We start from the raw sequence: 20,019 nt of genomic DNA, 5'->3' as shown, positions 1-20,019 counted from the left end.
TAGTGGAGATGAGGTAGCAAGCCTTACAAATTTATTTTGAATACCCAGTAGCTTTTTAAAGTGTGTTGACTTGTATAGCTCCAAGATGGGCATGTATAGAGGATTGGTCTGACAATGGCTTCATAGAGCGAGATTTTATTACTTACACTTATTCATTATGAAGAGATTTACACATAATTTTGATTCCCTAGTGTAAAATGGCAAGAGTTCTTATCACTAGTTTACCTTTACTTATTAGTTTGTTAACATGCGCTGTAAAAGTAAGTTTGGTGTCTTGCACAGTACCAAGATATTTCACTTTATTAGCCCATGTTGGTTTCTCCATGTTTACCTATTTACTGAGGTGTGTTTTATTTTGTAAAAAGGTTAGCGTCAGTTTTTTGTTACATTTATTCTTAATTTCTGCCTATTCGAGAAAAATTCATTTTTTTGAGGTTAATTGCTACTATACTATAGACTATGCTTAGTCTCCAGGATCGTAATGCATTGTCACCAACAAAAAGGGCCAATTATTACATTTTGTGAGGGGAAAAAATAAAGGTAGGACCTAGGACATACCAGCTGAGGAACACCCATGACAATCTTAAATGAAGACAGAGGTGACTTATTTAAGGATACCCTGAAGGATATACAACCTTTACTAATAAGTGTAGTAAGTGTACACCTAACAACCTCATGGGAAAAAGAAGAAATCCTACTAACAAAAAAAAAAACTAATAACAATATTTTAATAGAAAGACAGAGGACTCAAAATATCACATTATCAAGAATAATAGATAAATGCCAGGTTAGATTTGATGCTTAAGGTTGAACAGACATGCAGTATATGCCAAATGCTGCCGAACATTTTGCAACTCTTGCAATGCTCGTCTTGGCATTCACCAAATAATGTGCTTATGTATACACACATGCAGGGTTTGTAAAATCACTTAATTTTTGCGGAAACAGCGAATATATATTTGCAACATGCCGTACAAGTCCTCAACTTACTACCAATTGTGACAACACTGAAAGTCATTGCTGAAGCTACAGTTACTGTTTTGTGTAGTGGCTACAAACTCAACTCACAGAGTACTGCTGCCCCATCTTACTTTCAATACATTTACAGGCATCAACAATCTTGTACCGATTTTTGTGATTTGGAAGAGAAGCATTCCAAATTATTGGTTCACTCCAATACTGTTATTACGGGCAAATCCTTTCCTAACCAACAGAAACAACACTATGTCTTTCAATAATACATCTATACTAGTTGGGAATTGTTTATTATTGAAAAATAAATAGCTAGTAAATACAATTATATACTTACTATTAATCCATATATGTTTAGCGGTCATAATTGACTATTGATTATTTCAATTAATTATATATTACACTTTATAAAAATGGCAAAAAGAGAGAAAATTCAAAAGGTTGTAAGTTGAGACTAGTGGTTGATGTCCGAGTGGACCAAAGTCGTGAGATAGCTTAAGTGGTTAGAGCAGCGGTGTATTGAGCGTGGGTCAAATCTCCCATTCGTGACAATAACTTTTTCAACTTTAGATAAAAAATATAATTAATTGATATAAAGTTACTGTTTATTGATTACTATAGTTGATTTAAGTACAGTACAGTTGATTCCCGAATGAGTGGATGCTTTGAGTGAAACACGAATATTCACAAATATTTGAGCACTTTGAAGCAGACAAAGAAACCGACACTGCCGAGCAAGGCGAACTTGCTCCACTTGTCAGGATTTGGTGAACTATTGCTTGGCATTCAGCAAATCCCATATGTCTGGAGCCACCTTTACATGAGCAAATGTTAAGCTGAAGAATGGGCAAGACTTTTAAAAAGAAGTTTAATAATTGTAATGGTTAATTTTTCTGTAATACCATCCTTATGCACTAAATAATTAAAAGCAAAAAAATAAAATAAAGTCTAATAAAACTCATAAAAACATTGTTTATTTACACATCAAATTAATTGGCTTTTAAAGATTTTGCAGCCATTTGCAAGGCACCTTCTCGTGTTTGATTACCACCAATAAATCCTGTACTGTGGACAAATATACAACCACTGATTCCGGCAGTGCTCGAGAGCTCTTCATCTCTCAGCCCCCTCCATTGTTCATGCAGAGGTGTCCTCAGTTCGAAACTGGTCTCGTTCTTTGAAACAGCCTGCACCCTCCAAACAGTTTTTTCCTGGAAGAGAACAAATTTGATACTAGGCTCTAAATGCATTTGTTCTTCAAGGGCGAAAAAATGCCCTTTCCACGGACAAAAAGTCTCCAATTCAATGATTTCCCCTGAAGGGTGAATTTCATGGCGTTTCTCCAGGGCGTTCTCTACTATAGTTTTAGCCGGTAGCCATTCCGTAACCGTACGACGGACCTTGTCAATGAATTCTCCCGTGACTAGATCCATCGCTTTGTAAAAGGCTTCAGTCTCATCGAATTTAGATTCAGGCACGATCCAACTCCTGTTAAACCGGGAAACTCTAGAGCTGAGATTAGTCGAGATGAAATAATTCTCTTTGCCGTCACAGATGGGCACGCCGTTGTCTATGGCATCAACTTCCTGGACGAAGCCTTCATACACCTTGTCGAAAACACTTTCTAGATCGTTTTCTTTCATATCTTTGCATATAACTTTGATTATATCTTTGCCGAAGTGGCAATACACGAGACCCGCGCTGCTCAGCTTCATCGTCCATTTCTTACCGGGCAAAAGTGTACTCATGCTGTGGTCGAAAGATTTCTGGTGGTGGTCGAACAGGTACCGGTCGGGGTCGAACTTGCCCCCGACGTCGATGACAATGTCACAGTTGTTCAGCACTTCATCTTTCCTCGACCGCACTATCTCCGCGTCGGGGTACACGATCTTCAACATGGAACAGCCGAGCACTTCGTCACAATGGAAAGTGCCGTCATGTGTGCCGATCGTCTTCAAAACTTTCATCGAGGTTAAAAATCTTTTAAATAACTTGGAAAAAGAAAATCCCGATCGATGCTTTAAAAGATACATAAACAAGAACACATACACACGGTGCCCTTGTGGGGAGGGTAACACGACTGTTTTATTTGACTACCTCTTGGAACTCAAAGTCCAAAAGTTTTGGAAAAATTTAAAATAAACTCTTTTTTTAATAAATATAAAAATTGATGAGTTAAAAGTGAAGTATACATATGTAGATGGTGGTACCGATGATATTTCAATTTATAGCAAGTTAATAAAATCGGGATGTTGTATGAAAAGTTGGTCAGCCTGAGAAACGTGGTCTTGTTAAAACCGGTGATGCGTTGACCCTTTCGCCCCTCCAACGGGTCCAGCTGATTGCTCTGCTTCCTCTCCTAAGATGGATGATTGTGGCCACTACCTCAAAGCAGCCTTTCCACTTATAAACGACGACCTGTACGACTATGTGGAAGGTACTGGCGTTAAAATAACACATTCCTCGACCACCGGTGTGATTTTAATTTCGAAAGCCCGGCTTTCCGACGGTTTACTCCCCTTTATCACACTGGCCCGACGGCCTTCCTACGTCTTTTTAATATTCCCTTGAGAATTTGTAATAGTGAGAGAGGTGTTTCTGTGTGGCAGGTGTTCTTAAAACCGGAGTGGACGATTTCGAAGACAGCGACGAGCTTTACGACGCCGTCGGCGGTGTGCTTCATGAGGTGGCGGATGACAAGACGGAAGACGATATCAGGTAAATCCGTTTTGTCGGGTGTGAAAACGATCCTTTTTTTTTTTTACAGAAAATCGGGCTTACGACCAAGTACCACAACTGGCACTATTCTAACACGACGTTCCGTTCCGATGAACATTAGTACTGCCGTGCCGGACATAGAAAATTTGACTAGAACTCGACCTCTGACCTTTCTCAATTAATGACACTAGTTTGTTTTTGTTGTACATTCGCCGGTCGATTAATTAACTGAACAAGCATTCAAAATACCAATATTATCTTCTCTATATGTAGGAAAGTATAAGGGGCCCCATACACGTTCCCGCCGGCCTGTCAGTTATGCTTGAATAACAGGATATAAGCGGACGGAACATGTTTATCATCTATCTGGCAGGCCTGTAGCGAGCACAGGCAAATTGGAATGTAAATGAGGAGACTGACAGGCATCAGCCACCTTTCAATCATTTTCTGATGCCTGTGCTGTAAAGTTAAAATTATTAACTTAAATTCATATTAAGTGAATTAAGTACATTATTCTATTAAATACATGAGTTGGATTGGCAGAGAAGCGCTGTTGATGTGTGGCCCTCATCGTGTGTAAGAAGTCATCTTCACATGATTAATTATGTCATTGTAAAGTTGACACACAGACTTACTTTGGGCCAAAACCCGCATATAAGTCAGGCATGCAGAGGTTACTCGATATGCCCCATCTAATTGAAGGATGCAACTCTTTGGCTCCTTTGTATAGAGAGCATGAAGGTATGGCAGGAGAAACAATTATTTAAGTATTCTGGGCAACAGTTATCTGTATACCTTGTTACGGTTCATGGAGGAAACAGGGTTGCTTTATCGCATATTGTAAAGATAGTTTTGTGTCCATTGCATGTATTGAGAGTTAATGCATTTATTGGCATAATTGTGAAGTGTGAGAAGGCTGATGGAATAAGTACCAAATGTGGGGCATGATGGAAGAGTATTGAGAGCTCCACTCTACGCTGACTAAGTGTATGGTATGTAAATGGGTACGAGTGTATTTAAGGATGAGTGAATGTTAAAGTTGTTGACAGCAGCCCAACCTCGGTTAAGTAAGTTTGAACTGACGTGCCAGCCGGAACATGTATGGCCCCTTCAGTTCAACCTGCCACCGGTCATCATAACTGTCAGGCCTGATGGATCATGTATGTGACACTTAAGCCAGAAGGCTGCAGTGCTTGGCATAACCCCCCCTCCCACTTCCTAAACTCATACTATCGTTATCTCTATATGTAGCTGTACGTTGTGAGATTTCTTCCTGTGGTCTGCAGGTTCTAAACCTATTGTTTAATGGTTACCTATAATTCTGGTCTACCTACCCTTGCTGATTTTTATTGGTTCGTCAGACATCCCTAAATATCTGTACACCCTGACAGATGGTATATGGCAGCGTTTCCCAATATGGGGCAATTTTGAAAAAACTCATTTAAATTTTTAATCATTTATGTGCCAATTTGTATTCGTGATTTAGTTGAAAAATCATAAAATCTAGTAGCTTCTGCTTGAAAACAAACTTAAAACTAACATTTCAGTAAATATTAAATAACACCATAGCTGTAATCCCATAAGCTTATATAATTTGTTACCAGTACTGGCTTTTGCATATCAACACCTCTACAGTTTACTCTAAATCTATAAAGCAATGAATTGAAAATAACATACGTATCTTTTTGTATCATAATTTTAATGTTAAATGAAATTTATGAGTCCTAGCCCCAAAAATTTAAGAAACAAACCTATTTAATCCCACAAAACTTAATAATCGAGATAAATGCAACTGATGATTTTCCTACTTTACAAAACATCACAGTATTTCACTTGAAATAATATTAATTAGTACTTTGCTATTGCGGACAAATATAACTGATTTATCAGGTGAAGGAAAGTAAATAGAATAAAATACATTCCGAGAATCGAATTACTTTGTAAAATTATAATTTATACGAGGAAAACTGCATTTTATCTGATATTTTATTAAATTTGGAAATTTCAGCCTAATCTATGGATTTTTCTCTTTTAGAGAAAGTAAGGTTTTATCAGATCTACAAATTTCACTGAAATTTACTATTTTTTACTTTAGCTGGGTATTAATTACTGTCCGGCAACTATTTGTCAATAATGCATATGTTAAAGTGTGAATCTGTGAGCAGTGAGGAATGATTATTCAGAGGTCTTGAGATGCGGTTTGGTGTAACAGGTTTTAAAAAAACATTTTCTTTATCGCGTCAATGTTTTGATCTTTATTGAGATCATCTTCAGGGTTCAAAGTGTTTGTTTTCCGTGTAGATGTTCTCTCAACACGACACACAAGAATGACACATCTACACACTTTGAACACTGAAGATGATCTCAATAAAGATCGAAACGTTGGCACGATAAAGAAAATGTTTTTCTAAAACCTACGTCACACCAGACCGCATCTCTGAATAATCATTGATTAACGGTCATTAAACACCACACATTTCTGCAGGGAAGAACGTTATATAGTAAGCACTTTTTTTTTTTTAACCAGTACTACCAACTTTAGATCTTCAAAGTCAAATTAGAGGTTTTTGTTTGTTCCAATTGGCAATCGATTTGTCAACATTTGATATTTTTGTCTTAGGGAAGTCTGCGAGAGGCTGCTTGCCCTGTTAAGAGGTTCAAAAAATGGAGCTGCCAAAGGTGGATCAAATTGTTCAAATAAAGTACTCAACGCGCCAGTACATTTGGGATCGATGGCTGCTACACTACAGGACAATGTTGGCGACATCAAGTCAATTTGGATGATGCAGAGGGATGACACATTGGTAATTAATTATCATATATAATTGCAATGTGTACATTTTGTAAACTTGCCCTAAATCCACTTTGTAGAAAGTCGACGCAAAAAAATTGGAAAAAGCCGAGCAAAAATTGCAACAGAAACAGGAGAAGAGGGCAGAGACATCAACCAACTCAAAATTAGCGGCTCCGGTCAAATTACAAAGTGCCACAGCTTCTCAAGTAATTTTTGTTTTATAAATGAAATTGAATAAACAAGAAATAGTTTATTGTTTACTATTCTCTTCTAGATCACTAATAAGAAAGAGTCAAAAATGGAAGCTAAAGGGACAAACAGGACTCAAGACATTAGGATAGAAAACTTTGACGTTTCTTTTGGTGATAAGTAAGTCATGCATTTCAATTATTTGCCTGTTCATTGTTTTCCTTCTATTTTATTGTTGTAATAATAATATATACAAACAGGCTGAGGACTCTTTACAATTAGGACGTAATTCAATTTCTTTATTCTTGTAAATTTGCAAAATATGTTTTATTTCAAAAGTTCTTGTTCAAGAACTGGTTTTGCTTACAAATTGTTTCATCTTCTGTATTCATTCGTATTCGTAAAATACTTGTTTTTTTCAATTTCCTGTGATATAAACTAGGTGTCAGGCTACGCGTGTCTTAAACTTTTCCCGGGGAATTTCATATGTTCAGAGTGACAAAAAAGTTGTTATGAACCATGGTCCAGTTCTCAACCCTTTTGCAGATAGTGAACCTCTTTTTTCCCCACTTTTTAAATCTATCAATGGTTTTCATCATAAATGTACTTGTAGCTCCGAACTATTCATTTTTGGAGAAATCTAAAATAAGCTTTGAAAAGTGCACTAAATTTCCTTCAAGAAGACACTCTTCTAGAACTTTCTATCTAATTTTTGGTTAAAAAAAAAATAAATAAATAAAGGCGCAGGTGCCCTTATGCAGAGAAAAGTTGTCGATGTGTCCCTCATAATAGAGGCTTGTCATGCCTTGGCTCCATACAGAGAGCGTGTGGGATGCCACCGGACTTAAGAAGAGTTCTTGAACATAGTATCGAGTTTCAGAGTCCCATGTTCCGCTTTTTAGGGGAATTGGGAATTTTTTATTGTATATATCCTTCAAAATATGTGTTATGTGTTTCTGTGTCTTATATGAGTGAATGTATTTATTGGTGTAAATGAGGAGGGGCTGATGGCGAAGTAGCTTCTCCATCGTCTCTCAGGTTGTGTGTATGACTTGGGCCAATGGTGGAAATTTTATAAAAATACCTCAGTCTAGATTAGATTATTATAGTGAATAGGTAGATGGAGGAATATCGAGTTCTCCATCTACCGAACAGTATGAGTGCGAACAATGTATATAGGGTTGTGTGGTGATTAGTGACCATTAATCGATAATTATTCAGAAATCGTGAGACCGATCTCACGATTTCTGAATAATGTATGAATGTATTTATTGGTATGATTGTGTATCGAGTGTGTAGCGGTATTATGTTAGTGTTTCAGGGCTGAAATGACCAAACTGTCGGATGCCCCTGTCAAAAAAATAATAATAATAAAAAGAAAAAAAATTCAAGAACTGTTAAATTTAAAATTTGTGAAAAAATTTACATTTGCAATCTTGTTGGAAAAATTCATGGCAGAACTTGGCAAATTTCATAGCGATTTCTTTGTTTATTAAGCTTTCTAGCGGTAGGCTCTTTTCTTTAATTACATTGAACCATAATGCAGAAATTTTATGGTAAATAGGGAAAAAGTGGTGACTGTGTAAAAAAAAGGGATTAGGGTTAATATAATAATTCAACTTTTTGTCTTGGCCAAGATCTATTTCCCAACTTTAACTTAATAAAAAGGAAAGAAAAAGGAAAAAAGACCCAATAAACATAATGAACAACTAAAGCAGAAAAATTGGACAAAATGATTACACTAAACACAGACAAAAAAAGTACAATAAAAAGACAAGACAAAAAGGAAAAATTCAATGTAATTTGGTTGTCCGCATGTTTATCGTCTCTATTTTATGTGCTTTGTTTGACATTTACATTGAAACTGCCATATTATTTTTTCTTAAATAGAAGCACCTAACAAACATACGGATTAATATATCATAATATTAATGAAGTTCTTCGCTAACCACTCCCTATGGCCGTTTCGTGTGTCGCTGAGAATCAATATGGTTACACGAAATTTGAGTATATATGCCAAAAAGAGGAAAACTTGAAAAAAATATAAGTTGAGATGATGAGTTTGTGTTCTGGAGTAATCAAAGACATGATAGCTCAAGTGGTTAGAGCGTTGGGGTAAAAAGTCAGAGGTCTCAACTACACTTTACATAAAAATTATAAATTTAAATGGATTCTGCTGAACAGTTACCATTAACAATAATTGAATCAATGATTTCAGGGTGTTACTACAAGCAGCAGATCTGGTTTTAGCATTCAGCAGAAGGTATGGACTCGTTGGTAGAAATGGCCTCGGAAAGACAACTTTACTTAGAATGATATCAAGGTATGTTATTAGTTTGTTTGGTCTTTAGCGTTTATTTATATTTTGTTAGCATTAGCAATTATGTTCATTTGTAAAGAATATATTAATTAGGAATTAGGAAAAGAGATAAGTATAAATAAAGAAATGTTTTTATACAATAAAATGTTAGGATATATACTATGACAAAATAAAGTTAATATACCTTTCATTTAAATAATTAAATAGATAAAAATAAATTATCTTCTGATCTAAACTAACTTTTAAACATTAGAAGGATAAAGTAAAATGTTTCACCTTAGCCGTACTCACTCTGCATAAGTGTCCCCTTTTTTATACATTATTCAGTTTAAAAAAAGTTAGTTGATACAAATTTCTATTTTATTTAAGCAAACATTTCAGTACTTTCCTTTTGTTTATATTTTAGTGGTGCTTTAAGAATCCCTTCACACATTTCCGTTCTGCATGTTGAACAAGAAGTAGTCGGTGATGATAAAACAGCTCTTGAAAGTGTTTTGGAATGTGACATAGCAAGGCAAACACTCCTTGACAGGGAAAAGGAAATAAATGCTTTGTTAAATTCAGGGTAAGTTTTATTCAGTCAATTTACAGTATTGCAGTTACGAAATATTACAAATATTATTTTTTAATTTATTATATTCTTCAATAAAGTATCACCGATGACCATGAATAAAAAAATTATGTACACCTGGACCTGCAAATGTAAAGTCTGGTTTTAAGCCAAACATTCTAACTTCATTCTTTTGAATCTCAAGGTGGCACCAGATGTGTCTCGAGATACTCGTCTTGGCATTTGCCAAATAGTGTGCCTATGTATACACATATGCAAGACTTGTTCAACCGCTTAGTTTTTGTGGAAACAGTGAATGTGTATTTGCCAAGTGCTGTCCACGTCCTCAACTTACTACCAATCGTGATGGCCAACAGTGTAACTGTCATTGCTGCAGCTACAATTACTGTTCTGTGTAGTGGCAACAAACTCAACCCACAGAGTACTGCTGCCCCATATTACTTTCGATCCATTTCCAGGCATCAAAAGTCTCATGCCGATTTTTGTGATTCGGAAGAGAAGTGTTCCAAACTAATGGTTCAGCTTGGTACAAATCGAGGAACTCCAAGACAGTTATGTTGGGCCAATCCATTCCCAACTAACAGAAACAACACGATGTTGTTTTTCATTAATTCATCTATACAGGGTGAATTGCTACTCGTGCTACAAACTTCTCCAGTAGATTCTTCACCCTAAAATGAACAAAAAAGTTCATATTGTCCATGGTCCNAGAATCGGACCATGGACAATATGAACTTTTTTGTTCATTTTAGGGTGAAGAATCTACTGGAGAAGTTTGTAGCACGAGTAGCAATTCACCCTGTATAGTTGGGAATCGTTTATTATTGAAAAATAAATAGCAGTATTTGGTGATTACAGTTGATTTAAGTGCAGTACAGTTGATTCCCAAATGTGTAGATACTTTGAATGCTACTTCATGAATATTTGTGCACTTTGAAGTGGACAAGGAACCATTAGTCGGGATTCGGTGAACTGTTGCTCAGCATTCGGTGAATCCTGCATGTCTGAGCCACCTTTACATGAGCAAATGCTGAAGAATGGTCAATACTTTTAAAAAGAAATTGTATATAATACCTTCCTTTGTAATATACTGAATATTTGAAGACAAAAAATATAAACAAAGGTAAATTCTCATAAAAACATAAATACATTGTTTATTTGTGTCTGGAGTCACCATTACACAGCTTGGTAATCTTATTTGCTTTGAATAATCAAAATCCTAGACAATTTCATAAAACTACATCACTCCGATGACTCACCAAAATATTTGAAATGCCAGTGGTTCAATCTAGAATGGTGAAGAACTATTACAAAAGCATGTCATCTGATGCATGGTTTTAATTGAGGGGTTAGGTGCATCAGTGGCTGCAACGGTTAAGGCTTGGACACAGCACTCATCACTGTAAGTTAAAGGCAGCCCTGCATTCTTACCCGACATACTTACAAATGTGTTGTTCCCCCCCCCAAAAAAAAAAAAAAACCATCACCCTGAGGGTTCATACATCCTCATAGTTGAAATACCTTTGTTTAAAAAAAAAAATCTTGTAATGGGAATCTCCATTTTATGTCAATTTCTATGGGAAACAATGGCCATGAAGAACAAGGGTATATTCTGATTGGTTGAGGAGGAAACAGGGTCCAGAGAGCAAAACAATGTTGGTCGTAATTTTTGTAGTATTACACCAAGAAATTGCCAGCTGTGCTTGGGGTTAGATAGTTAATATTAAATTGGAAATGGACGCCACACTGTTTAATGTGAGAAACGAAAACAGCGCACTGTAAAAGAAAGAAAAAACTATATGTGTCAACCTCTCACATTTAATAATTTCTTCAGGCTAAATAACTATAAGTAACACATTCTAAGTAGTAGTAGACAATATTTACATACTCAAAAAGGCACTTTTACTAAGGAAGGTGAAGTGATTCTGACGGTGTTGAAAATCCCCGCTTCCGTGAAATTGTGGAGCACTTTATCCAAAGTTGGTGGGTTCATGGTCACCTTAGTTTTTTTCTCCACCCGGATCTGGCCAGGCTGTAGAGATAGATATCCACATTGATGCCCACTTGTCTCTACTCACCCTCTGACACTATTCACTCACCTACACTCATCCTAAGCCTATCTTAGGCCATATTAATTGGACACAAATTGACACATCACAAACTTCAGGAGACACTATAATTTAAGAGGCATACCCAGTTAAATAATCTCATTTACATATTTTGTTATGAACCTAACAGTTGTTAATTTGGTTACTTTTAAACAATAAGGTGTGTAAGGGTAGAATTTCATAGCCTCTTTTCCCTCATCCTGGCAGTTACATAATTACATGTGTGTGTGTGTGTGTAAATATTTAACTTGATTATCCCTGTCTGCTTATTCTTGATGGTTTTATATGACCAGTATCTATGTAAAGTAGTTGGTATTGTTGCAGACGAGAATAAACAGACCAGGATATCAAAAATTTAGGGGAAAAAATGTGTTCTTTTTTTCTATTTTCAATGTTCTATATACTTTTCTTAGGTCTACCGATACTCAGTTGACGACAGAACTTTCTGAAATTTATGCTGCTTTAGGAGCAATGGAGGCAGACAAAGCTCCGGCCAGGGCTGGTGTTATCCTTGCAGGTTTAGGATTTACAAACGAAATGCAAGGAAGGGCCACAAAAACATTTAGTGGTGGTTGGAGGATGAGATTAGCCCTTGCGAGGGCACTGTTTTCAAGGTAAGATTACATTTTCCTTTATTAAATTTTGTGTAAATGTACAGAAATCACAAATTTTCTCCTGTCTTTTAGGCCAGATCTTCTTCTACTTGATGAGCCCACAAACATGTTGGACATGAAGGCCATTATATGGCTTGAGAACTATCTTCAATCCTGGCCCACGACACTTTTGGTAGTTTCCCACGACAGGCACTTTTTGGACACCGTACCAACGGACATACTGCATTTACATTCTGCAACGCTTGAATCGTATAAAGGGAACTATTCTAGATTTGAATCGGTTAAAATAGAAAAGCTAAGGAACAGGACGAGGGAGATAGAGGCACAGGAACAGCACAGAGCCCATGTTAAAGAATTTATCGATAGGTTTAGGTACAATGCTAATAGGGCGTCTTCAGTTCAATCAAAAATCAAAATGCTGGAAAAACTGTAAGTTGAAATTGTTTAACATGAAGAAATTTCTTTATTAGCAATAATATTTTGCAGGCCTGAACTTAAACCTATTGAAAAAGAAGTAGAAGTGGTTTTACGATTCCCTGAAGTGGAGCCTCTTTCCCCTCCAATACTTCAACTGCAAGAGCTGTCCTTTGGATATTCTCCTGATAAAATAATACTAAAAAATGTTGAACTGGGTGCAACTTTGGAGTCGAGGATTTGTATCGTAAGCAGTACATAAATTTACATGAATACCTACTTCATTAATGTCAATCTTTGGCTAATCTTAGTGAATAGAAAACTATAGGTTGTTTTTTTTTTCTAATATTGGTTTGTGAGAAGCATTTTGGCATTTATATTTTCAACAGTGGGTTGTATCAGTTTGGGTTTATGTAATACTTGATATTGCTCTCTTACCTTATTTGATAAAGTGTCCAAAGAGATACCTCCATCTCAGAGAGATGATAGTTTTATTGTTTGAAATGTACTCCGTAATTGACATTCCACCATTGTTGAGATCAAGCAACAGCTTCAACAAGTTAGCAATGTCAGTTTACACACTGGCGAAAACTTTCAGAAGCTGATTACGTGCAAGATGGCCTGCTGCTGGTGCAGACAATATCTGACAATACACAAAACAGCTCAGTTAAGTTTCGCAAAGAAATCACATCAATTGGTACAAACAAGATTGGACTAAAATCTTGTTTTCGGATGAGTCATGATTTGGTTTGAGCTCTTTGGAGAAGAACAGTAGAGAGAGATATCCTTGCAACATTTTCACTCTGGAGAAGCTATTGTGGTAGTGATGTTATGATTTGGCAGACATTTCTATGCAGGTTGCACAACTTGATCGAGGGTTCCCAACAGCTGCATTATTCACTGAAAATGTGCTCAAGTTGTTCTGTATATGCTACTAATTGGCGATGGCTTTATTTTTTATGCATGTCAATGCAAGGCCCCACACAGCTAGGATCGTTGGTGACTACTTGAACGAACATCTATTCATTGGCCAGAATGTAGTTCCAATTTTAACTCTTTCGAACACCTTTGGGATGAGTTGTCAAAGGTGGTCAAAAGTTGCCCAGTGATGCAAGAGAATTTGCAGGAATTAAGAATGGCAGTGTTAGAGGAGTATGGACATATTCTATAGCACTACATCAAAACCTCATAAAATCGATGCCACATCAAATGTAGTGGTGATCAATGCAAGAAGAAGAAAAATACTCCGTACTGGGTTGAATATTTCCTTCCGTTGAATTTTTTATTTAAAAATTTTTCTTTAAAAATATCCAGTACACAGCAAAAATAAAACTTAGAATAATTGCAATTATTTACTACTAAAAAAAATGAGGGTGTCCACTTTTTTGCCTCAAAATATTATTTAAAGGTCCTTGTGATTCTTTAAAAAAAAATTGTAAATTGTAGGTCCTAAATAATTATTACCTAACTGAAGTTCGGTTTGAAGAAATGCTTGATATTCCACTGTCGTAAATTAATGTTAAGTAAACAGTGTGTCTTTATCCCTCAATAGATTCAGTTTCACGATTCTTTATACAATGGAAAACAAATAAATACATAGACCTACTGATGGTTGTGAAATGTCAAAACACATATGACAGATTAAAGAAACCAGGTTAAAGAACGGACTTAAATAATCAAAAATTACGAACCTCTCAGTCGATAACTTTACGATTTAAAAGAAACTTTAGAAAACATATTTTAATTGTAGGTTGGTGATAATGGTGCTGGGAAAACAACATTGTTAAAATTAATCCTTGGCTTACTGACACCGACAGCAGGCACGAGAGTGGTACACAGGAACTTAAGGTTTGCGTACTTCAGCCAGCATCATGTGGACCAACTCCAGATGAATTGTTCATCTGTAGAACTACTTCAACAGGCATTTCCAGGTAAAATAAATATAATAAAATTTTGATTTCATAGTAGTAACACAATGTGATTGAAATGAAGGAAAACCGATTGAAGAGTACAGAAGGCAATTGGGTAGTTTCGGTATATCTGGCGACCTGGCCTTGCAGGTTGTCGCATCTTTATCAGGAGGGCAAAAATCTAGGGTAGCTTTCGCCAAGATGTGCATGTCAAATCCAAACTTTCTGATCCTAGACGAACCAACAAATCATCTCGACATTGAAACAATTGAAGCCCTCGGTCACGCTGTTAACAAATACACTGTAAGTTAAAAAAAAAAAAAATGAAGATATTTATCATTGGTGTCATCTAACCTCATTTTAGGGAGGAGTTATTTTGGTATCTCACGATGAACGCCTTATTCGTATGGTGTGTAAGGAATTATGGGTCTGTGGACAAGGGACCGTTAAGAGTTTAGAAGGTGGGTTCGATCAGTACAGAGAGATTGTTGAAAAGGAACTATTGGACCTGGGCAAATAAGGTAATATCCAAACTGTAATATTGTACCAAATACTGATATTAAATTTCTTTCAATTTTAGGGTTGACTATAAGCTCATGACTGACGTGCACAAACTGTCTGATATGTGATTATCATGAGCCAATTTTGTATTTATGTGTAATACATAACTGTATAAAATTATTTGTAATACTTAAAATGTAAAATACATAATACTATATTTGAAATTGTGGTTAGTACTTATGTTTTCAACCCTTAGCGCAACCGGATAACATGGGTGCATTATCAAACATACATTTCTTAAATGCAGTTTATTTAGCAACTCAATCCCTATTATTCGGCACTAATTTTTCAACATTTAAAAGTCTAAATGTATTTAAATAACCTAAGCATACAATACCACAATTCTGTTCTTTAACTCAAATTCTATCCTAGCTACCTCAACACCAATAACACCTTAAGCTCATAGAAGACTGGTGCAAAAGTGGAGGAAAGACTAAATGAAGAAGATTCTATTCAGTGTACGTTCACATTGGAAAAAACAGCCTTGCCCTCTACAAAGAGATACCAACTTACACTCAAATCAAATACCTAGGACAAAAACATAGCAGACTATCATGGATCCCCACACACGAGTTAAAAGAAGACAACACAAGACTTGTACAACTACGAAAACTCCTAGGATCCTCCGATATTAAGAACTCAACTAACCTTATACAAAGAATTACTGCTACTTTTGGAGTGGATCTGTTAGGTTCTGCTAAGCCATTCAACATTCCAGCACATCCAATCCTTTCAATCAAAAGTCCTCAGACCTATCATCAAAGCTCCTTACTACGTCACGAACTTCACTATCCACATCGACCTCAACATTCCTCTTGATCATTTACCAATTCCAAAAGTTTCACACTAACTTCTCGATCCATCCTAATTCTACTGCTTGAGCCCTCTCTACACATTCCCATCCCGGGAACCCATTGTGTTGCCCTAATTGACGATCTTCCTTGTCCCTTAATCCCTCACACTGAGTGCGAGCATTGGTTGGTGGCTTCTCACGTAGTGATGGCATTACTGTTAGTGCTGAGATCGTGTGAAAAGAAAATTGTACTGCAATTACATTTGTAATAGGCACAAATCTGCATAGGCTACAAATAATTTAAAAAATAAATAAATAAATAGCTAGGACTTACCGGTATGATACAATAGTGCCCAAAGGGTGCAAGATAATACACACCCCATCTAGTACTGTACATCTACATTTTCAAATGAAATATTAAGATTTCACAGATTGTATTTTTCTTTTTTTGGCAATTTATTAGTTTTTACTTTTCAGAAAAAGGCATTTTTTCTATTCCACAATGTTTCGGCTATTAACTGGACATTTTCATAGAGAATAAAATTTAATCCTACAAATCAACATAATTTCTAAATTTATTTATTTATTTAAATATTAAATTTTATTTTTTATTTAATTATATATGGGGGTTATTATATGGCCAACAATAATTATTTACAAAAATACCATCAGTTATCATAATATATTTACATCCTATTGAAATGATTAATTAATTATATGTATAATTAATAAAAAAATAAATGGTAACCCAGCATTCCGTCACTTGCTTGCACAAATGACCAAAATTAAATTGAAATAGAAGAAAAACAGATTAAAATAATAAGATACAATCATATAATAATAAATTGGGAGAATTTTGCAAAGAGCAAAAAGCCACTCATCTTGTTTGGTGGCTGACCAAATTTATAGGACTTTCAGGTCCGAAAGCCCACACAGCTCAGCGTTGTCTAGCAGAGAACTTTGTTCTAATGCCAACTCTCTTGTGAATTTAAATTAAATGAATATAAAACATGTAACTTTGTGAAACAATAAAAATGAACTGCTTTAAATGAGAAGCGAGGGTGAGAGAAAAACTGAAGAGAAAATCATTAGAGAAAGACTCGCAGAGCAGCAATACTGAGGAAAAATATGGACAGGGAGAGGATAGAACAATCAGGAATTATCGAGTACAATCAAATGCACTTGGCGTTAACACCCAGCTGGCTTATACATTTTGGTCATTACACCATCTATGTCTGCTTAGCATTGCTGTTTTAATTCTGTCTGAAGTATTTCACTATTTCCCCATTGTCGGTTGTGCTAAATCATAACTCTGAAAGGATAAACTGGCAAGGATGATCACAAATGACAGAACTCAAACAGTCCCCAGGGTCTTTGGAATCCTGGAAAGGATCGAGAATCTCTCTGTGATTGATAATGTACAATGCCTGATGGATTACTTGAGATTCCATCATCACCCTATACACAAACAAGGTGAGTTAGTTACTTTTAACATCTTACATTGATGTTAATAACATGCAGTCACACAAAATGCTAAATACATACAATGGAAGATAAAATAATTGCCAACAATCAGACAGGCAGACCAGGATGATCACAAAATATTCATAAAAATAAGAAGAAAAGTTAAGTACTACTCAAAGTATTGAGATTGAATTGTTCTCATCAGCGCAAGAAATCCTTAAACCTTACATAAATGCTATATCACAGTGGGACAAAAAGGTCAACCATATCAACAGATGTTACACTAACTAATGGGAACTCTGCATAAACCCATCCAATCTGGTGAAATACCTCAAAATTAATTACTATACCTGTATCATAGGTTGTTAACAAGCTTTGTTTGATCTAGACATACCGACAGACACTCATCTCAGACATGACAATCCATACCAATCCTATCAATAGCTCAACTGGGCACTAACTAATAGAAAATAGTTCCATTAAACATATAAAGTTGAATAAAAAAGTCATTTTTAACACAATTGTACCTTTGGTTGGAAATGACTTAACTACAGGTTCTTTGCCCAGTAGACCCCAAGAAGAAAGAAATCTTACAATGATTAATTGCTCTATCAAACAGATGGATCATGCATGTAATATATTGTATTATGTAATGGATATGCATTAGAAAGTACAGCATTGATAAATTAACCATTACAATGTTTAGAGAGACAATTTGGAATGGAATTTCGTTGTGAACAAAATACAAATGTGCTTATGATTTTATTCCTATTAATATCCATTTACAGAAAACAATGGACAAAGTAAAACTTTGTTTTAAATCGCTTGTACAAAATTTACAAATTCAAAGCTAAAATCACATGTCACATTGTACCAAAATAAATTAATGAATAAATAAATATAAACATTTTTTTAACTTGTTATGATTTACTATTCATTTAATAAAAATAGTATCTGCTATTTATTTACAATGTCATTTACAATATATATGTGTGTGTGTGTGTGTTGTGTGTTTGTGTAAAGTTTTGTAAAACAATTTTTTTACAAAAAGAATAAAACTTATTAAAGAATTATGGCATGCTTTTAATTTTTATATTAGTTTTAACCTATATTTTCATAAGAGCACTAACATAAACTGCATAGAAAAACATAAGAAACAAAAATATTTAGCATCCTCTCATCTTGAAAATTAACCCTTCTAAAGCGTTATAGATGACATTATATTTATATGAAGAAAATGGGTTTAAAAAATAAAAATAAAAAAAAATAAAAAAAGTTTGTGTAAATAATAAAAACTATAAGGATTAATTTTTATTTTATTATAACTATTTTGATTTATTTTGATTATGGGATATCTTTAGAAAATGGAAGACATCAAGTACACATAAAAACTATCAGCTGAAAACTTTGTACAAGACAAAAGATTGCTCCCGGGTATCGTGGAAAGCCAGAGAACTTTGATCCTACAAGGGTCGGAAAAAGAGTACCTCCAAAGCCCCAATGAAAACTACCCTCACACATGGCAAATCGAACACCAACGATGGAACCAGCACCACCCGCGTTTTTACAAACGAAAGCGAACGAGCAGAAGAACGAGCCAATTATCAGCGAGTCTATCTTCGGTGTAGACATGAGTGTAACAGAGATCGCACCAAGACTTTGCGGCCAACTATGCAAAAATCGTGGACGTAGCAGCTGAGGTATATGAAGGCTACCGAGCTGACGAGAGGCAACTAGAACGCCTACTCGTTAGAGAAGAGGTATCATACTATGCTACAGCAATGCTTCATCTCAAATTGCTTGAAGTTAAAGCCAAACAAAGCGAAACAGTGCTTAAAAGTGCGGAAAAAGACCTACGCAAAGTGGTAGCAAATGATAACTTTAACATACCGCAACCCATCTTTGCATACTTGTCAGAGATTGGGATATATCACGACAAAATGGGAAAAGAGACGCGCCTTGAGGTGCCCGATCTACCCGTCGAAGTTGCGCAAGGCTTTGGTGGCTACCATCACCACGAGATAAATGAGGACTCACACAACTTATTCGAAGAAGTCTCATCTCTCGGAATCGCCGGAGACATGTTAATGGCAGTAGCATCAGCACAAGCTGAGCCAACTCCAAATTTTCATGTCAGACGCCCGGCAAACACGGACGTGACAGATAACCTAGTGGGAAGATTCTTCCCTATAGGACCAAGACGACCAGAGATAACCCCAAAGGTTAGCTGGCTATGGAATAACAGCTACGGCCTTTCAAGAGTATGTACCAAACACACGGTTCAACCTGCGTTATATCAGGTCTTTATCTGATATAATCGGAAAGATAGACACATACCGATGTGAAAAAGTGTGTTTCCGAAATCTCGGATTAACGGGAGGAGAAACACAAGTCATACAAACAAGACCTAGCGAGCAGAGCGAAACACAGACATGGTGCGAGCAAACTGTACAACCAACATCAGCTGAAAACTTTGTACAAGACTGTTTTGAAAATTGTTTCTATAAATAAATTAAATTTGAAAGGAACAGTTTTAATATTTTATTTTGGCACTTGTTCATTTAGAGAGGAACGCTGGTTTAAAGAAATTC

At 35.8% G+C, this 20,019-nt stretch overlaps 2 protein-coding genes across 2 annotated transcripts; one reads left to right on the top strand and one right to left on the bottom strand.

The window, feature by feature from the left end:
- Nucleotides 1-1,924: 1,924 nt before the first annotated feature.
- LOC106672895 (UPF0160 protein MYG1, mitochondrial) lies at nt 1,925-3,036 on the bottom strand. Its single transcript, XM_014404688.2, has one exon. It carries the CDS (start codon nt 3,003-3,005, stop codon nt 1,962-1,964), a length of 1,044 nt encoding a protein of 347 aa, XP_014260174.1. The 5' UTR covers nt 3,006-3,036; the 3' UTR covers nt 1,925-1,961.
- LOC106672894 (ATP-binding cassette sub-family F member 3) lies at nt 3,018-15,340 on the top strand. Its single transcript, XM_014404687.2, has 14 exons — nt 3,018-3,409; nt 3,582-3,690; nt 6,311-6,494; nt 6,562-6,690; nt 6,759-6,853; nt 8,892-8,996; nt 9,400-9,558; nt 12,086-12,286; nt 12,359-12,715; nt 12,773-12,947; nt 14,451-14,631; nt 14,693-14,913; nt 14,975-15,131; nt 15,191-15,340. The coding sequence occupies exons 1-13, from the start codon at nt 3,337-3,339 to the stop codon at nt 15,128-15,130; spliced, it is 2,145 nt and encodes a 714-aa protein (XP_014260173.1). The 5' UTR covers nt 3,018-3,336; the 3' UTR covers nt 15,131; nt 15,191-15,340.
- Nucleotides 15,341-20,019: the final 4,679 nt, after the last annotated feature.

Source organism: Cimex lectularius, unplaced genomic scaffold (genome assembly GCF_000648675.2).
Source record: "Cimex lectularius strain Harlan isolate CLEC.00 unplaced genomic scaffold, Clec_2.1 scaffold46, whole genome shotgun sequence".
Classification (NCBI taxonomy): Eukaryota; Metazoa; Arthropoda; class Insecta; order Hemiptera; family Cimicidae; genus Cimex; species Cimex lectularius.
This window is presented reverse-complemented; position numbering and strand designations above follow the sequence as displayed.

What these genes read in the sequence shown, in the direction of transcription:
- LOC106672895 (XM_014404688.2), bottom strand. Translation starts at nt 3,005, where the DNA reads ATGTATCTTTTAAAGCATCGATCGGGATTTTCTTTTTCCAAGTTATTT.
- LOC106672894 (XM_014404687.2), top strand. Translation starts at nt 3,337, where the DNA reads ATGGATGATTGTGGCCACTACCTCAAAGCAGCCTTTCCACTTATAAAC. An exon ending in AAAGTGCCACAGCTTCTCAA is followed by an intron (nt 6,691 to 6,758) that starts GTAATTTTTGTT and finishes ATTCTCTTCTAG; the next exon opens with ATCACTAATAAGAAAGAGTC. An exon ending in AATGCTTTGTTAAATTCAGG is followed by an intron (nt 9,559 to 12,085) that starts GTAAGTTTTATT and finishes TACTTTTCTTAG; the next exon opens with GTCTACCGATACTCAGTTGA.